The sequence below is a fragment of the Trichechus manatus genome, unplaced genomic scaffold (assembly GCF_000243295.1).
Source record: "Trichechus manatus latirostris isolate Lorelei unplaced genomic scaffold, TriManLat1.0 scaffold00025, whole genome shotgun sequence".
In the NCBI taxonomy this organism is placed as follows: Eukaryota; Metazoa; Chordata; class Mammalia; order Sirenia; family Trichechidae; genus Trichechus; species Trichechus manatus.
Genome location: NW_004443961.1, coordinates 12,286,891 through 12,307,571, shown reverse-complemented (window position 1 = coordinate 12,307,571; position 20,681 = coordinate 12,286,891). Strand labels below are relative to the sequence as shown.

Sequence of the window (20,681 nt, the reverse complement as noted above, 5' to 3'; positions counted from 1 at the left end):
AAATGCTAATCTACAGTATAATCTCAGGGTTGAGTTGAACAGACTGAATTGTACTTGGGGGCCTCCAAATGGCTTCTGTGTAGAAGTGTGTGACTAACAGTGGCGTTGATTATACACAAGGAAACTGTGGCCTAGAAATAATGTCTAATTTTATCCCAAGCATTTTGTTCAAACAAATATACACACAGCAGTAACCCTCAATATCTTCGGGAAGATGATACCTAGAATTATTTAAGAACACAGGCTACAGCCATTGCAAACCCTATGGAACACAGTTCTACCCTGACACACAACTCAAATTGACGGCAACTGGTTTGGTTTACAAGAAGGAGTAAGGGCTCCTTAGCACAGTCATGCCAAGAAACACCGCCCAAGAGTAAGCTTTCCTTATAGGAGACAGGATGATGTTGTGTTCTTTAAAAAAAAAGCAAGCTACAAAATTAAGTGTTATCAGACTTTGGTTTATTGTAAAATTTATCAAAGTTTTTCATGTAATCCCTGACCCCTTGCTCTGAAAACAAAAGCAAAAACATAATTATTGCTTATTCCTTTCTCCCTACTTTACTTGTGCCACTGTAAAAGAAGGGAGAAAAATCATTGTAATAAATAAAAATAGAGAGGCAAGAGAGAAAAATAAATCAGTCCAGACGAGAAAGATTAGGAGCAACAGAAATACCATTAAGCAGTTTCAAAATAAGCTTCTTTTAAAAAGGTTGCTTTTTTTAAAAAAAAAAAAACACACCAAAAATAATAGCAGCTGAAAAGAAGGATAAATACAAGGTAATTGCACACCAGTCCCATGCAAAAAACTGGGTCATTAGCCAAAGCAGTAGTACTCAGAATCTAATTTGGGATGCTTGTGCAGTGCCTGTGAGCCCTCTATTATGGAGCTGTCACTGAATTGGTCCAAGTCTGAAGGGGTCTGATGGCCTGGGACATCATCTGCCAAAGTGTCCAGATAGCTCCCCACGGAGATGCCATCCAGCCCATCACTGCCATCATGTAGGCTGTTGTAGCTGCCATGTAAGGAGGTGCTCTGACTCTCCAATAAACTGCACAGGCTGCCGCTTAGACTGCTGCCTCGGCTGGTGATGGTGGCCTTCTCTTCAATCATCCACTTGATGGACTCAATGCTCTCGTTGATAACGAGCAACTGGCGCATAAGCCTGACGTCTGTGGCTCTGAGGTTAACCTGTGAAAAAGAGGAAGAGAGGGAAAGCATGCCAGTTAGTCTACATTCTGGAAAGTCCCACATTTCACTTGGTTCCCGTCTCCTGCTGTTCACAATCTAAAATTCACAGGATAAAATACGGGTGCATTTGATTTCAGGATCTTTTTCAAAATCACCGACCAATGGTGCAAGTTATAATTAAAGAATTCACTTCCTGGCAGATGCAATGGGCTCTAAAAGGGATGATGAAACTCCCACTGCATTCCTGTCCCTCATCGAGCTGCCTGGAAATATCATATTGAAAGTCAGGTTCTCTGCTAAAAATGTATTCTCTCTAAGGCCAGATTAATGGTTTATCCATGTTTACTTGGCAATTCATGTGTGTGGATACTGAAAGATGGGGAGAAAAGGAAGCAGAAGAAATGAAGGAATCATCACCATCATCATTATTGTAGTTGCTACTATTTATGGAATGATAATGTATGTGCCAGGCATCATTACAAAAGCTCAACATTTGTTACCAAAATCTAATAACAATCCTAAAGCACAGGTATTATTATTTTTATCTCCGTTTTACAGATGAGAAACTGAAATCTACACAAAAGAGTTAAAATAATAAGACAAGGCTTGCACTCTTTATTACTATGTTGACATATATCGTGATGAATAATGCTTTTATTTTTAAGAAGAACAAAGTTGCTCTCATATTTCCTTTGCCCTTTTACCACTCTGAGTCCAAAAGTATGCTAATACACTGGGCTGGTACAATTTACAAGACACAGTGTACAACTATTTCTGTAGATCTCATTATTCGCTGCAGAGATGTCAGGGGCACCCCAATCAAAATCGGGATAAGAGACTTTGGGAAGGTCCTAGAATGTCCTTAAGGGCCTTCTAGATGTTCCTTCTGATAGCTCTAAGTTACTTTGAGAAATCTGTCTCCACAACCACAAAATAGAATCTCTTTGTAGGTCCCACAGTTCAATGGCAACATTTGCTAACATCAGGGGTCTGGTAGTTGAAGAGTGGGGCAGCTGCAAGAACTCTCATAGTTGCCCCAGTTAATTTTGAATTGAAGAGATGTGACCCCTATTAAGAGCCTAGCCCTGGACTGGGAGGCACGGCCACATTTGGCCACTGGAGGTCCTAGTCACACTCATTGTAGGCTGAAATTTTACTCTTTTTCTTCAGTTGGAGTGTTAACCCAAGAGGCTGGGTCATGCTAATTCTCTCTTTAAGATCCAGATAAACAAGATTTATGGGTGCCCTGGTGGCGCAGTAGTTAAAAAGCGGGCTGCTAACCAAAAAGTAAGCAGTTCAAATCCACCAGCTGCTCCTTGGAAGCCCTACAGGGCAGTTCTACTCTGTCCTGCTGGGTCTCTGAGTTAGAATTGACTCAATGGCAATGGGTTTTAGAATTATTGAAGGCACTCAAGTCTTAAATGACTCAAACTATAGGAGAAAAAGGAGCCTATTGTCTTCAAAAGTATGCATTCATAGAGTACAAATATTTCCTGGTTAAGAGTTAATTCATAACTGAAGGCAAACTGAATTTAGTGAACATGAGGAAAAAACATCAGGATATAACTGATAGCATAAGATTACAGTTTTCAAAACTGTAAAAATATAACTATAAAAGCTTAAAGGACAATGATAAACCTTTAGTTTTGCTAGGATATTAAAGTGGCTTGGAAGACTTGCTTATCTTCTCCGAGAAAACCACAAAAAATCAACAGCATATAAATAAATTCTTTCTCTAATGAGGGGGTGTACAGGATCAGCCAGTCTGAAAATGCTTCTCTGTTTGTGGTGTCAGTCAGTCTCAATGACCATGAGACAACTTTGTGCTGAGGAAGGAGGCTTTCTGGCAGTCTTTATATTCAAACTCACCCCCACGCTCTATGAACCATCAAGATACTCTATTCAAGTAATACAACAAATATTTACTAATCACCAACCATTTGCCTAGGTCCTGAGAAGACTAGAAAAATCAATATAGAGTCAAAGTCTTACAGAAGTCTTCAGTTAGGCATCTGTAGTTGATAAAACTTGGTGTACCCATTACAGGCATGATGCAATTTCAATCTGACCATTTCCCAACAGTTCCCCAAATGAACCACAGCTGAATTCGCTCATAACCCCACCCTGTCTCCTGAAGATACTCCCATCCATGACTAGCTCTGGGAGTGTTCCCCTCTTCTCCAAATCCCCCCCATTCTTGAAGTCCTACTTCTTCCAACAACCACTACTTGCTGACTCCAGTCTCCTCTGCTGGTCTACTTAACCCCTAAAATCCTTCTAGTCTGTATCTCATAGTATAACTTAATTTTGTACTGTCTGTATTGCTACCCACTACTGTGTCTTTTAGCCTTTTCTTTAACTAAGCTGAAAGTGCCTTAAACAAAGAAGTCATGTCTTGCATTTCTGTATTATGTTAAGGTGTGTCCTAAGCATTGATAAGATTTGTAGAAAAAGTCATAGTTTTAGGACCTGTGTTAAGTTCAGCTCTGAAGACACTAACAATACATGTTTCCAGCAACTGCGTGACCCCGGGTTATAACATGTTTAGAATAAACTTCTTTTCAGCAATTTTTGTCTGAATTACACAGCGGCTGCATCAAATAAAAAGTATTCAATCTTATTGAGCAATAAGAATAAAATGGGAGTAGACATATGAAATAAACAAAGCTTCTTTTGTCCATGAAATGATCCATTTAAATAAAAAATCTTTTTCTTCTAAAGGCAAAACATTCACAGGGCATTGCTCTTCGGAGGGAATGACGAAAGCAAGTCAGTTAGAACGGGTTGGTCTGGCTGATAATGATTATAGATTTAACTGTGTCTAACTCTGTGTCCTCCTGGTGACTAAGAGTAAACAGTTTTCCACTGTGGGAGCGTGCGGCCAGCCGGTTCACACGGCTGCGGGTCCACCAGGATCAACGCTCCGGATCAATGCTCCACACGGAGCAGCGAGTCTTCGGCTGTCCTGGCAGCTTCGCACTGCTTTCTCCTTGAACTACGGAGTGGTTACACTACTGGTGAGCCTTGACAGTATGAACTATCCACCAAAGACCTAACTCACAATATTGCTTCTGTCTCCAGTAACTGCACTGCCCTTCCTCACTGTTACTCATTTCAGTCCTTATGAAGTCTGGCCATCAATTAAGAAGCGAGTAGATTTGCCCTGAGACCTGAAACCCTTTATTAAGATCTAGTGACTGCTCCGTAAGTACCGAGTGTTGAGAGATCTTCCTCGTGGTCCTTGTTTAAATGTCCCTTCTTTGACTGGTCTGTATTTAAATGTCCTGTCCTTGGTGAGCTCCTTCCTGACCAATCCTGGCACCCAGTCCCCATGTCTAGTTGTATGCTACATATCCATCTATTTTATTTACTTTATGATATTTACAACCAGCTGAAATCATCTCGTTTATCATTTTGTGTGAAGGACATTGGTTCTTCAGTGGTAGAATTCTCACCTTCCATGCAGGAGACCTGGATTCAATTCCCAACCAATGCACCTCATGCACAGCCACTACCTGTCTGTTGCTATGATGCTGAACAGGTTTCAGCAGAGCTTCTAGGCTAAAATGGAGGAAGAAGAAAGGCCTGGTGATCTACTTCTAAAAATCAGCCAATGAAAATCCTATAGATCACGACAGTCTGGTCCCCCCACCTGATCATGGGGATGGTGCAGGACTGGGTAGTGTTTTGTTCCATTGTGCATGATGGCACCATGAGTCAGGGCTGACTTGACAACTGCTAACAACAATTTGTTTACTTATTATTTTCTATCTTCCCCATAAGCATGTAAGTACAATGCAGGGAACTTGGTCTGTCTTGTATACCACTGTATGCCCAAGACATAGAAGAGTGCCTAGCACATAGTAGGTGCTCAGTTAATGTTTATCCAACAGCTGAATTTTCAACTTTGATTCTGATTGGACTGTCTGTCGAGAACCCCTCTACATTGGGTTTTGCTGTGTATCAGTGATATGTGCCTTGAGAGGAAGGAAAGAGCATCTTCAGGAAAGCCTTTCAGTACTGAAGCATTCCTAGTACACAATCCCACTTCCATTCACTCACAGAATTCAGACACTGATTAACTGGTCCAAGGTTATTCCCAGCTTAAATTCACAGATTATGAGATAGTATCTCTAAAAGGAAGTGGACTTCAAGACGTGATAACCCAGTACTAGCACAGCACAGGTGTTCTGTAAACGCTTGGTGAAATGAATTGAACAACGAGAACAAATAAACAGGGCATGAGGTTTGGGCTGACCGATCCAAAGAGATGTGGCCATCTTTTCCTCTTTTCTTCTTCACTCCTGCTCTGGTCCTTGCAGTCATTGCGATGTGCTTCATCTTCATACCTAACCTAAGTTGCTCATGCTTCAGATTTATGGCATGGAAGATCTTGGTAGAATGCTAGAATTCTGTGTCATTTTTTGACAGGTGATGAACTGGGTCTATGGTAGAACTTAAAATGAGACATCTTGAGAGAGAAAATATTCTCAATTGTAAACTTTTTCAGATCTATGTTTTCTTCTAAAATTTATCATTTTAATACTGAACAAATACAATGGTTATGAATTGACACAATGGGATCCAAGAAAGAATGCAGTCAAATTTTCCCTTAATGAGGGAACAACTAAATAAATATCTTTTGTGGTACAGTATGAAGGACATGGTACAGATTACTGGTCTACCACTGTCATTATCTCGCTATGTGACCTTTGGACAAAATGGCTTAGCACACAGGACCTCAGCTTCCTTTACACACAAGGAGAAGTCATGGGGTTTTATCCTGAGTGCCAGTGAACCACAGGACTCAATGGAGGTGGCAAAACAGTCCCATGAACAAAGATTAATTTCTGCCTAATAATGAACATTTAATCCAATTGAGAAACCTCATACTGAGGTTTCACTTAAGATATTACTCAGTAAAATGATTGTACAGATCACATAATCTCAGATTTCCCTCCATTCTGATACATTCATTGATTCCTTGTCATTCTGTGGCCATTTGATTACTAAATGGTTTGTGCTATGAGAAAATTATGCAGGCCACAGAAGAGAGAGTAATCAATTCTGCTGCTCAATAGCACTAGCAAAAGGTTTAGCTGGTAGAAACTCGTGGCTAAAGCCAGAAGTTTGAGCTCTAGGTGCATTTTAATTACCTTATCAGAAATTGTGTGGTAATAATAACTTTTGCTCTCATTATTTGGATATAAATATGTGCTCTGCTCCAATACAAACATGCATCATCTTTAATACATCTATAGATTAACTGAGATGTGCTTATGAGCTGCTGAATGTATTTCCAAATAGGGACATTTCACTCTGTCTTGTCACATTGGAGACTTGGATAGCACCACGTACTCATATCTCTCATAACAATCCTTCTCCACTATTTTTTATCCTTTTATTTATGAGCTACCACTGAACAGATAAAAGCAAGCCATTTCCTAGTTATGCTTTCCAACTAAAATTCACAATATCCGTGCTGTAAATCCCAAATGTCCAGCAAGTTGAAATATGAATTAGAAGGGAGAAAAACTACTTTGCAAATGCATAATCACATACATGAAGAAAGGAAAAAAGATTAGACTTGCCTTTCAATGTAATGCTCTATCTCTAGTTTCGAGTTAGGAGAAACCAATCAGCATATTTTTTGGATTTGTAGTTGTTGGAAGAGAGTTTAATTCCGGCAAGTCCTCTCTTTTAGCCATATTTATTTCCAAACATGCATAAAACATTTTAAAGGTGTCCATATGTACTAAGAAGTCCCTGGTGGTGCAAACAGTGAAGCACTCCAATACTAGCCAAAAGGTTGGCAGTTTGAATCCACCCAGAGGTGCCTTGCAAGAAAGGCCTGGCAATCTATTTCCAAAAAATCACAGCCATTGAAAACCCTATGCAGCACAGTTCTGCTCTGACACACATGGAGTCGCCATGAGTTGGAACTGGTGCAGTGGCAACTTTTTTTTTTTTTAAACGTACTCAGTTGAAGAGCTCTTGTAAAGTTGCTTGGAATACTGTTTTTCCACCAGTTTATCCCAGTTTATTTCCACATTCCCCTTGTATAACCTCCTTGTGTCCAAATCTGCTGCTTCTCCAAATTCACCACATCCTCAATTTGATTATCACAGGAGATTTGCTGTCTACCCATCCTCAAAGCTTCAGGCCCTTTTGTTAATAGCTATATTTATACAGCACTCCTCTCTTTCCCCAGAGAATCCACAAGGATATCACTGTCTCTTTGTAGTCCGAGAAGACACAGTACAACATTTCCACCCACTGCTTTTGGTTTGGAACGCTGGAGGAGAAAAGTCTGCAGACACTGACGAGGCAATGCTGTTACGCCAAAGCTTTCCTCCTTCCCCTGTTTTCTCAGCCAGTCCAACATTTACAACAAAATTTGTTTCTAACTGGGCAATGGAGAATTCCGTGGTTTGTATCAGTCACTTTGTCTCCCTCCATTTGTGTTGTTTATGTGTGGAACTGAACAATGGCTAAAACAGCTCGCTCTGTTTCCAAACCCTTATAGAAGAGTAATTTCCCCAAAGACTACTTAAACTACATACATAAGAACCCTGTCATCAGCACAGCTGACTGATTGATGTTGTTGTGATAAATTAGAAAGCTGCATGTGGTTTATTTGAAAGGGGCATATGTGACTCCCCTGAATCTTAAACATAAATTCCTGCCATCAGGCCTGCGTGTGAGATCTGTAGTTTCTGCTGGTGAGTGAGGTCTCTGATCCCCAAAGTATGACGTGCAGCTTTTCCGGTCTGATTCAGTCAGTCTCCAGGTCAAATTAATACTTAGATGCCTATCAATTCCTTATGCATATTCTAATACAGTGAAAGCTGTTTCCCTAAGTGCTTCCAACATGCATAAGCAAGAGACGGTAAATCACCTGAGCCAAAATTTATTTGGAATGGCTTAACAAAAATATGAATTCCCCTCATGAAGACAGTAATGCTTACTATGAGCCTATAGAGAAGATGCTTACACATTTCTAGGAATCTTGTTAAAATTTAGATACTGGGCATTGATTTTGTGACTCTGCATGTCTAACATGTTCCCAGCTGATGCCAGTTGTAGTAGGCAGTCCCTAAGATTGATTCCCTTCTCCTGGTTTTCGCCTCCTTGTGGGATTCCCTTCCTTTGAGTGTGACCTAGGCCTAGCGACTTGTTTCTAATGAATAGACTATGGCAAATGTAATGGGATATTAATTCTGAGAATGGGTTACAAAAAGGCTGTGGCTTCCATCTTGGCCTCTCTGTCCCTTGCTCATTGGCTCTGGGGAAAGTCACTGGCCATGCTGTGAGCTACCCAATGGAGACAGCCACATGGCAAGGAACTGATGTCTCCAGACACCAGCTAGCAAGAACCTAGGCTTGCCCATAGCCATGTGAGTAAGCTTGAAAGTGGACACTCCCTGAATTGAGCCTTTAGATAACTGTAGCCTCAACTAACACCTTGATTAGAGCTTATGAGACCCTGAGCCAGAGGCGCTTAGCTCATCTGTGCCAAGACTCCTGATTCCCAGAAGCTGTGAGATAATACTTGCTTGTTGTTTTAAGTCACTAAGTTTTGGGGTATTTGTTATGCAGCGTAAATAACTAATATACCAGTGCTGCTGGTCTATGGACCACACTTTTGACTCATAAGGGCCTAGAGATCTTTGTATTTGTGGATAATTTGGGGTGATGGATGCTGGACCTCTGTGTCTATGGCATGGTACTCTACTGGTGTGTTGTTTTGTAGTTTGCAAAAAATAACAGATAGGGTAAATCATTAAATACTTATTGATGAAAACAAATAACATTCAAGAGAAGTCATAGTTTTCAATGAAAGGGCTATTCTCATCCCCCACGGGTTTTATCACCCTGAAAGAGAAATACAGATGATAGGTTTGGTATACAGTATACTGGTGATGCTTTAAATGGAGGTCACTGGTAAATAATACTCCCTATAATTTGAGGGTCATAAAACCTCAAATTTTTGATCCTAAACTGGTAAAATAATAAACTAAACTTAGATAATAACTTTCAGATGTAATTTGAAGAGTTTCGAATATACTAAGAGATGAACTACACCTTGTCCTCACTTACCGACTATCTTGTTATCCGACATTTTGCATTTACAACAATAGTAAAAAATCTACTGACTGTTTTGTGCACTAACAATGTATGTCTGGCAGTAGCGAACACCCAGGTGTGAGGTGAGAACAAAACTGGCTTTGATGATTAAGTTCAGCTTGGCTGGGCCATGATTCTCATTGGTTTGGCAGTTATGTAATGATGTAATTTGGCAGTTATGTAATGATGTAACTTGGCAGTTATGTAATAATGTAACTTAGCAGTTACTGTATTTTTTACATAAATCACGCCCTCTGCGTTTGTTTATGGACCTCACCCTCCCCTCGCAATATACCCTCACAAGCACTGCCATGGCATTCTTCTTCCCCATGTTGCTGTAAAAAAAAAAAAATAATAACATAGCACGCTTATGAAAATACCTCGCTGGGGGAGGGCACACCCACAAACAAATGTAGAGGGCATACATTATTTGTGTAAAAATACACTATATAATGATGTAACTTGGCACTTATGTAATGATGTAATTGGCAGCTGTGTAATTATAAATTCATCCTCCATCTTATGATCTGATGTGGTTCATTTCCATTTTCACATAACACTGATTTCACATAACGACCTGGTCTTTGGAACCTAACTATATTGATAAGTGTGGAGACAGTGTATACTGCAGTTACTGAATTTTCAATATTGATAAACTTCCTAAATTGTAATTTTACTTTTCAAAATTCCTCATTTATAATTGAGGGATTCACTTTAATTTGGCTTCCTGTAGAGGGAAGAAGCAAGGATGTTAGAATAGGAGGAAAAGTTACATTTATTGAGTGCCTCCTCTGAACCTGATTTTATTTTTCCTATGTTAACTCATTTCCTTTACAAAGGGCCCTCTTAGAATGATCCCTTTGCATAGGGATTATAACAGGCATTGTCATTTCATTGCAATCCTTCATTTTTACCTACTTTTTATAATTTGGTAATATTTGAGGTGCTTTATTTTATGATGCTGAAGATCAGTTTTGTTTGTTTTGTTTTTCATATGATACCTAAGTATTGACTAAATATTTTCATTTGGGAACCTTTGGGTGGCCCTCTCCAGATGACACCAGTTGGGAATATTGATCTAATACCCTGAAGAGTGGCCAATGAGAAACATCCACCAGAGGGAACATTCACTAATAACACATTGACTTTCTAGTCTAGTGATATATTCAGTCACATTTTTTTTAAAGGCTATAGGAATACTAACTAATAAAAGTATCTGCCATTTATCAAATGCCTCGTATGCACCAAGTACTTAGCTAGATGCTTTAAATATTAATTTAACTAGTTAATTTAATGTAATTGTCACAACTAATCTGTGAAACTGATTACAGTTCTCATTATGCAGATAAAGGAATATGAGGCTCAGAGAGGTAAGACATGCTGTCCAAATTCTCATAGTTTTGGGGCAGAGCTGGAATCAAACAAAAGTTTAATTAACTATATAGTTTCTACTCTTTCCCTCAAGCTGTGCTGCCTAGAAAAGGCCATTTTCCCATAAATTATGAGAAACAACGAAGCTCTTTGAAAACTTACTGTCAGCTTACCATAGTAAATTATCCTTTTCAGTTTCATTTTTAAAAGATTAGCTGTCTAGAAGAGCAGTGTGATACGATGGGATAGAGGTAAAAGGACTGATTGAAGAGCAAGAAAGGCTATGAATACTTATTGAGAGACTCTATGCATATGGCATTCTGTTAGACCATGGCAGAATAGAGAGACAGCACTGACTGGCATTCCAACTGAAGAACTTTACAAACTAGGGGGCAATTGTAGTATAACTCTCCAGTTGTCAGTGAAGAGTCTTGGGAGTCAATGAAAATCTCAAAACCTTTTTTTCCCCTCTAGGCCTACCAGAATACTAACAGAGGTAAAAAAGTAAATTAGTGCAACCCACTTTCATAAAAATTCCTAAACATTTCTTGAGACCATCTATAGACTTCTAGAACTATAATAACAAAATTGTTTTAAAATATTATCCAACATTAAGAAATAAAAAAGACTGAGTATCTCTTCAATGATATGTTGAAGCATAGTCTAAGATGCCATCAAAGCATTATGTAATTATTTTGGAGGATACACCTTTGAGTGACCTGCTCTTTGCTACTGATTTGGCCCAGGCTTATGAATTTACAAGTTAACTTTGTAGATTGGTGTCTGGAAGAAACGCAAGTGATTTCCGTCCAGTAAAAAAAAAAAAAGATAATCTCAAAGTTACGGTTTTATTATCCTGTTGGGCATTAAATTTTTGTCTCTAACTTCGCAAACTGATTTCATATGCTTTTCCTTAAAACAAATATGTATAACTCATTCTTTTAATTCTCCTTTGAACCAGGTTTATCATCTGCTGGCTCCTTCGTTAAATGAGTTAAATCCATCTTTGACATATCCTCACTCTATATTTGTATGAGAGTCATATTTTCAACTTTTTGAAAGTTATACTTTGACAGATTTGGAGGTTGCCCTAGAGATGGCCAGGTGGGCCTACCTGCTAGAGTTGGTTAAACATTGCTGCACAAGAAGTGGCTTCCATAGTTAAATCACATGCAGCAATACAACTTTACCTTCCCTGACTCTCTAATTTCTTCTTCTGATAAGGTGGGTTTTGTTTGTTTTGTTGTTGTAATTTCTGATTCTTGGCCAAGTCTGTCCATGTTTTTTTTTTAACTCATAGTTTAGGTCATATTTATTTCCACAACTGGATACTGGACCGCTAGGCTGGTTTTGATTGTGTAATCAAGAGACTCTCCCTCCCCCTTAATAGAACAGCCAATTCCAGGGACTAGTGGGTGCGGAACAACTAGGCCAGTCAAGCCACATAGTCTATAAATTATTCCCCATTTGGAGTCACAATATTTGGCAATCTGGTTTCATGATGTCATCCCTTAGTGATCTCTCTTGGGATAATGGGAATCTGTTCTGTTGGGTGAGAGATGAGAGAGAATATGGTTAGTTGGTCTATCTTGTTTGCTTATGTGTCTGTTTGTCTTCTGAAATCAGTGAAAAATAGGATATTCCATTTCCACAGAATAGCAGAACAACCCTTTGAGATCTGAACCAGTGAGTTACTTGTTTCATGTTTTCTAATACCCTGTGCCAGAAGTTGTAGAACTGAAGCTGCAGTTCCTGCAAGTTACTGTGTATTTAATTGAGAAAAACCTTTACATTCATTAATAAGAGTATGAAATATTTTTCTACTCCCAGAAAGTATCAATAAATTAAATAATAAAATCTTTTAAGTTAAAGGAGGCTTGCCTTGCCTAATTAGTTAATAGAGACTAATGAACACTTGCATAAATTTAATTTTTCCAGAATTCTGAAAAATAAAGAAACTGAACGCTAATATACTGAATGTGCTGATCTTTTAAGAAAAGAAAAAGCATTTCTTATAGAAAATGCTAGCACAGAAGCATTTTTATATCAGAATCAAAGTGAATCTTCACAGATTGGTTTGGTAATTTTAGTTTATAAACAACTGAATATCTTTTTCTTGATTTTATCAGTATGGAGAATAAGTGTATAGTTTTAGTTTTTTTTTGCTCTGTTGGAATGAAAAATTGGTATAGAAGAATTCAGTTTACAAGAAATAATAAAAGATTATTCTTCTGTGTAATCTACCCAGATAGCAGAGATTCCTTATCTAACCTGAATAATTCTCTGTGCTTTGCACTGCCTTTGGCATACATGCCCCTGATGACTTAAAAAATAAAAAGTTCTTTACTTTTCCTGATAGATTTAAGATTCCTTCAAGTTGTGTTGGAGCCCTGGTGGAGCAATGGTTAAGAGCTTGGCTGCTAACCAAAAGGTTGGCAGTTCAAATCCACCAGCTGCTCCTTGGAAACCCTATGAGGCAGTTCTACTCTGTCCTATAGGGTCACTGTAAGTTGGAATTGACTTGACGGCAATGGGTAAAATTGTGTTGTAATCTCACTCTAAACTAAGACCAGCCGTTGTTTCCAGGCAGGCATGATAGTAGATGAATCAAATAACCAAATCTATTCTGATAATACTTTTAATTTTGCCTTTCCAGACTCTAAACACAAAGGAAAAAAGTTAAGATGTCTTTTACACCCAAACTATTTTGGGGTTTCCACGAGGGTCCCTAGGCAATGACCTTAAAAAAGCTTGCTAGACAGTAGCCATAGACAACATGTAAATGAATGGGAATGGTTGTGTTCCAATAACACTATTTACGAAAACAGGTGGGCTGGATTTGGGCTGTGGGCATAGCTTGCAAGGATTCCAGCCTTACAGATATTTTAAAAAATAAATAAATAAAAGGCACTTGCTGATGATTTTAATTCAGTATGCCTTTTCTAATGAACGGTTTAACTTCTGCTCTTCTAATTCTTCTTTTAATCACCTTTTCCATCCAGTATTTTTCCTCATTAATGAGTTAAATAAACCTTTAACATATGCTTGTATATTGGTAGAAGTCTTTTTTTTTTTTTTTTTTTTACTTTTAAAAAAATATATACTTTGAAGGGATCAAATAACAGAATCATACACAGAAATCGTATTAGAAGTGGCACAAATGTAGACGGGCCCAGTACAATATAAACAATGCAGATGACACAAAATAAATTTAAAAAACGACTGCTATGACAAACGTTTTTGTTAAATTTCTATCTGTAGGCCTTACACACTTTTTTTTTTACTTTTATTTAATCACCTCTTATCTCTTCTTTATTAGGAAAAAAAAAAATCACCCTTATTACATAAGAATACTCATACACCAAATTTAATACTTCAAATATGACTGAACAAGCTTTATCTTTACCATATGAAACCAGGTGAATTCCATGAGCAAGGAATGAGTTTCCTTTTTATTTCCAGTGGATTTATGTCTTTTAGTTTAAACACTGATGATCTGTTATTCAGCACATGCCAAGGATTGTGATGATTCAGTGCTCATAATCTTACTCAGCCATTGATGTTTTATTTATGATTTAGAAAATAATATTTAGAATCATTACTCCCTGACCTTAAGCATGGAGAAATGTGACGCAGCTGGGGCTGGCCCTCACAGACTCACAAAGACACATCAGCTGGGCCCTGAGATAGACAATAGACGGGACAATCTCAGAAATTATCTTAAGGAAGTTTTCACAAAAAGGCAATCAAACCTAACACAAAAGACTTCCCACTTTTTGTCTTTTTCTGTTAGCAGTTAGTGAATAGAAATTTTTTGGACCAATGAAGACCCTCCTGACTTTCGTAACTGAAACCTGTACCAATGATTGTTAAGAAAGATGATTCAAAATGTAAGATCACAATTTCTAGCCAATCTGTGAAAAGGTGATGCTTTCAATGATTCTACCCATTTTGTGATGTTGATATATGCTGATGATTCTGTAACCTTCCTCGGATTCGGGCAGACATTCTAGCTATGGCAGCATACTTGTCCTCTTCCCACTTTTGTCCTTTTGAATATATGCCGAATAAAACTTTCTCTTTGCTTTACTAAACTTTATGTTTTTCCTCTACAACATTTACCATAGTTTACTGATATCTAGCAACACAGATTAATAACTACGTTTATGTGCTTTATCTTTAGTCTTTAGAAAAAAATGATCAAACTCTCCTTTTGCATACCTACCATTTTGAATAATTATTGAGTTTTATTTTAAATAAAATTACATTCATTGAAATAACATTGGCTAAAATATTATATTCATTTTGCCAATTTGGTATTCTCTCAGAAGTTCACTGTCATTAGTACAGACGATTTTACCTGGACATGTGAGAGTCGGCTCTCCTTTAAATGTCATGCTATTTGTCATGTTTGTTTCTACACTGATCCATTTTCAGCAGGAGTAATATTCAAAGAACTTTAAAATGGAGGTGTTGGGTGAATTCTGATTTATTTATACCTATGATGCTCTATGACACAACTACCCATGGATGGCACAGTTGAGTGGGACTGGCAAGGAAACCTAAGACTTTGGTCCTAGTCTTGACTGCATCAGTAACAAATCACCTAGTCTTCCTATGCCTATGTTTCCTGTCAGATGAGAATGTTGGAGATCATCGTTAAAGTTCCTTCCTTCCCTAAAATGTCTTAATTCTCTGATACAGCACGTTAATAGAGCATGATCAGTGTTTAATTTGCAAAGAAAAGTGAAGGCTCCTCCATGTTTCCTATGGAACGCTATTGGAATGATCTCAGACCTTGATTCTGAGAGAAGATTGCACTGGTAGAAATGGTTTATACATGAACAAGAAATTTTTCAGGATAGCGAATTTTTCAAGATATGGGAGAAACAAACACATGGTGACAACTGAATAAATAGAAAAGCGACAAAGAAGTGGTATGTATGAACTCCTCCCGTGCGGTGGTTCAATCCTTCCCATTAATCCTAGTTTCTAGCATAGTACATGACTTATCAACAAAGGTATGCTGGATAAAAAAATGGAGGAGAGAGGAAAAACAGGTACAAGTAATACATAGTAATGCAGTAGGAAGTAAGTACCAATTGATTTTTTTGGGAAAAGAAGACATATGTCAGCTGAGTAAGGAGGAATAAATGGATTTTGATAGACAGAGATAAGTGTGGGTGGCACATGGCAAGAAGGACGTTATAATTTGAGTCCCGAATGAGGAAAATCAGTTAAGGCCCAGAGACATAACAGTTCATATTTTGGGCTCAGGAAGTGGCAAGCCAATCCAAGGGGCTGGAGATCTAGAATGCAATGGATGGTGAAGGTGGAAATGATATTTGGAAGCATATCATAAAACATCAGGAATGTTGAGCAAGGATAACCCTGAGAAATGCTGTGACAGTCTGGTCCATAGAAAAGTTCATCACATTATCCTAAACAGAAAGTGGATTGGAACGTAAATTCACTGCTGGGCTCTGCTGTTCTGCTTTGTGCAGCTTCAAAAGCCTGTAATAGTGTTTCATTAGCATCTCAGACCTGTTCCTTAGTGTGGGCAAAAATGTCCTAAAAATAACAGCAGGGATGTTTAAAAAAAAAAAAACAATAATTTGCATAGGGAAGCTAGGTAAGGACTACAGCTTACATCTGACATCAGGCCCAAATTTATCACGTAAAAATCTTTCTGAAATGGATGTGAACTCTTCCAGGACTAATTTTGCTAACTGTAAGTAACCTACTATTTCATTCTCCTAAATCCAAAGTGACACATTCACTCTTAGGAAGACTCAAGCTGGGAATTCAAAAAGAGTTCATTTGTATATGTGAGGCATGGCGCTTTTCCATTTTTTAATCAGAGTCAAAGATGAGAGTGAGTGCTTTCAAGTGTACTTCACAGACAGGCCTAAAGGGCTTGACTCCAAATTCTTATTCTGATCTCCCATTTCCTCCCCATAAACACAGTCTTATTGTTCTTAAAATTCTCATGACAAATATGTTTTTCTTCCTCTTGAGTTTTGACTTGTTTACCCTATTTGGGGATATTCTTAAATTTCACTAAAGTTTGTGTTTATGCTATTTTTTTAATAGACACAAAGAAGGTATGCCATATGACATTCAAATGCAGTAAAACTCATGGTTCCTAATTTTAATTTCTAAATATATTTTATGTTTTAAATTAGTTCATTTAAAAAATGTTCTTAAAAAATATTCCTTTTTAAAATTATATTCTTATAGCAGTTTAACAAAGTTAAACACTTCTTAAAATGATGGACAATTTGAGAATCACATGTTTTCCTTTAGGAAAAAAAATAAAATAAAAATATGTCCTGGTACTCCATTCTAAGGAACAGGGATACAGATTCCTAAGATCTACATCCAATAAGACATATTATCAGGCAGGACCAATCCCTGGAGAAGGACATCATGCTTGGTAAGATAGAGGGTCAGCAAAAAAGAGGAAGACCCTCAGCAAGATGGACTGACACAGTGGTTGCAACAGTGGGCTCAAGCATAACAACTGTGAGGACTGTGCAGGACAGGACGGCGCAAGACTGGGCAGTGTTTTGTTCTGTTGTACATAGGGTTGCTGAGTCCCAAGCGACTCAATGGCACCTAACAACAACATCCAATAACACCCAATTCACAAATTTACCATGAGCAAGTTTCTTAACTGCTTTAACCATTTTAACATGCTTAACTACCTTTAAAATAATATCCTGATGATACTTCAGGGAGATGAAGCTAGACTCAATTAGTTATAGCCTACGGAATGGTTAGACGTTCTTGGATGAAAGGCATTGCAATTATCATAATTGTAATTATGAGACCACATTCTCAAGCTCAGGCAACTAACTGGGAAAATATTTTCACACCAAGGATAGAATTTTGATCCTTATCATTATGTAAAAACCCTAAATATTTTTAGTTACTTTTGCACCTTAGGCGTCACAATTAACTTTATGTCTAGTCAAAATTAAAATAAGCAGTTATGAGAGGTCTCAGTTTGTGTTTGAACTTGTCGAGAGAGACTATCATCCTGACACTATTTTTTGGAAATTACAAAGATATCAGACATTCAGATGACCTCCGCGGTCTTCCTCAGATGCTGATTATGCCACTTTACAAAAGGAGATTGCCTAAAGACCTCAGTACAACAAAGGGCCATTAGATGATTTTTTTTTTCTTTCCCTTTTTGACTCAGAATGTTTGGGCATTTCTTTGCTAAACCCTTATGAAATTGCAAACATAGACAGTGTAGGAAAATGGTATCCTAGGCATCTTGGTACCCTAGAAAGAACATAAACTTTGGACCTCAAAAACCAGGGTTAAAAATGCAATTCTTCCACTAATTAGCTCTTTAGTTTTGGTCAGTTGGACCTGTAACTTAACATTTTCTCTACACCAATTTTCTAATCCATGTTGTTGTTAGCTGCTGTCAAGTAAACCCCAACTCATGGGGATCCCATCCACAATAGAACAAAACACTGCCCAGTCCTGTGCCATCCCTGTGACAGGTTGCAGATCAGACCATTGTGACCCATAGGGTTTTCATTAATTTTCTGAAGCAGGTCACCAGGCCTTTCTTTCTAGTCTATCTTAAGGGCCCCCAAAACCTGTTCAGCATCATAGCAGTGTGAAAGCCTCCATCGGCAGATGAGTGGTGGCTGCGCATGAGGAACACTGGCCAGGAATCGAACCAGGGTCTCCTGCATGGAAGGCAAGAATTCTACCACTGAACCACCACTGCCCCTTTCTAATCCATAAAATGGGTTTTTATCTACTTAATAACATAGTTAAGAGAACTGCCTGAGATAATGTATGCATATAGTATAGTGCCTGGCTCAACGGTGCTAAAAAAATTTAGTTACCTCCTTTACTTCTAAAAAAATGCCTGCCACATTGGATGATATTGAAATTCAGTGCAATTAAGAAGGTCAATGAAAGTGACTGAATGTGTTTTCCATAAAATACAGCTGTTCCCTTGTTCTAAAGGATATTTATATGTTGATTTCAGCATAGAAAACCTTCACAATATTCCTTACTTATGTAATTTTTATTTTCATTTTAACAGACAGTGCTATTTAAATCCAAATATCTAATACCAGTATTACAACTATTTCATGTAAGAAAGACATGTATATATTGAAAAACTGGGTTGATAAATGCATTGTTAATTACATGCAAAAAATGAAAATAGAATCACTGATTACTAATGTTAAAAGAAACCACAGTTAATAACCAAATTAGACTACCACAGCCTATGAGACATAAGCAGACCCAAGATTTAATGAATTGCCCAAAATTATATCACCACTTAGTGCTAGAAATAGCACTAACATCTCAATGTTCTTATTCCAATTCACTGACAATTTCTACAATACGGTACAGAAAAAGGAGCCCTGGTGGTGCAGTGGTTAAGAGCTCAGCTGCTATATGAAAGGTTGGCAGTTTAAATCCACCAGCCGCTCCTTAGAAACTCCATGGGGCAGTTCTACCATGTCCTGTAGGGTCACTATGAGTCCGAATTGACTTGATGGCAACAGGCTTGGTTTTTTGGTACTAAAAAAATATGAAATATTTTTATTATGGTCTGATAAGTGTGGTATTAGCCTTTAATAGTTCATCCACACTTTTTGATGACAGTTTAGGAATAGATATAATGAATCAGCTTTTTCAAGAAAGGAAAAATTCTGCAACTTGGATTAAACAGGCACTGACCTGCAGGAGCATTCATGAACCATTCCACCCTCTTCCATGTGATGTTCATATTTCCTTTGATGTAAATTCAAGAAATATTTTACAAGCAAGGCTCACTCCTCACATTTTGCTGATAAGGAAACAGAGCCATGGAGGTATTACAGTTATCTAGAAGTCATACACTGATTCAAAGAGGGTGGCTGGGAATAAAAATACGTCTCTGATTTCTAGTCTTATCCTTTTGTATTCCCTATATCTGAAAACTACTGCTGCCAGATTAAATGATTTGCAAATAGCTGTTCTCCCACACTAAAAACTGGCATAGATTCAATGTTAATTCATCACTTCTAGCTTTGAAGGACCACAGATGAGGGTGATAAAAGCAGATACCTGGCATATGGCAACAGATGGGTCACTGCATTTAAAAAGAGCTACTGGGAGTAGGATGGTTCACTTTTTTAAAGCTTATCACCAACGGTGAAACGGAGAAGGAAACAATCAAGCAATGCAGGCTTAACTGGGCCCTCATTATCTTATAGTTTTTTAAGTGTCCTATTAAAATATAGGACTTCCTGTTTGCTAGTTGGTTTCATGTCATAGTGTGGTTCCCAGCCAGGTAGAAAAATCCATAATGGAAACAATCAAGCAACTGTAGACAGGATCCTACAACACCCACTAGCAAAACATGGCTGTTGGTGGCAAGAATCACTGGAGCAGACGGCACCTGATGAATTCATCAGGACGTGTCCAGACACCTGGTTCATAATAATACCAAGTTTTACTGTTCTTGCTCAGACGACACCCTGCCCTAGCGTTACACTGAAATTACACCTATGAAGCATTTACAATTTTATATTATAATTACAAATGTCTTTGGTTATCCATTTATTATAAAAAAGAAAGATGGGTATAATAAAACTTTGACTCAGTGCTATAAGACAGTGCAGAGATACCCTAAGATGGGATACTTGCCCAATGAACTAGCATTTACATTTAATTACTGCTCATTTTTTAAGGAATATTCCATTATGCATTTGCAGTTGGTTCCTGAAATGCAATTCATAAACTTGGAAGATAAAAAAACAAGAAAAAAGCCAAAAAACAGTATTTACATTCACACATGTCACACTAAATACTGGCTGGATAATACTGGATATAATTATTTGTCATATAATTAGCAAAGATGATGTCAAATCATATGCTTTTTCTTGGATGTAAATTTTCTAAATAAGGCACTATTTGAGTAATTGGATACCTCCCTATTAAAGCAAATACATAATTCATACTC

General features: G+C 37.8%; 1 protein-coding gene and 1 non-coding gene across 2 annotated transcripts in view; both read right to left on the bottom strand.

Moving 5' to 3' along the window:
* Positions 1-442: 442 nt before the first annotated feature.
* The window catches only part of LURAP1L (leucine rich adaptor protein 1 like), a 56,475-nt gene continuing 36,236 nt past the window's right edge, over positions 443-20,681 (bottom strand). The window contains exon 3 of the mRNA XM_004373495.1: positions 443-1,192. Coding sequence (XP_004373552.1) covers positions 818-1,192 — 375 coding nt within the window. The 3' untranslated portion in view covers positions 443-817. The remainder of the gene's footprint in view (positions 1,193-20,681) is intronic.
* On the bottom strand, positions 18,373-18,443 carry TRNAG-UCC (transfer RNA glycine (anticodon UCC)). Its single transcript has one exon. It is a non-coding gene; the product is annotated as a tRNA-Gly (tRNA).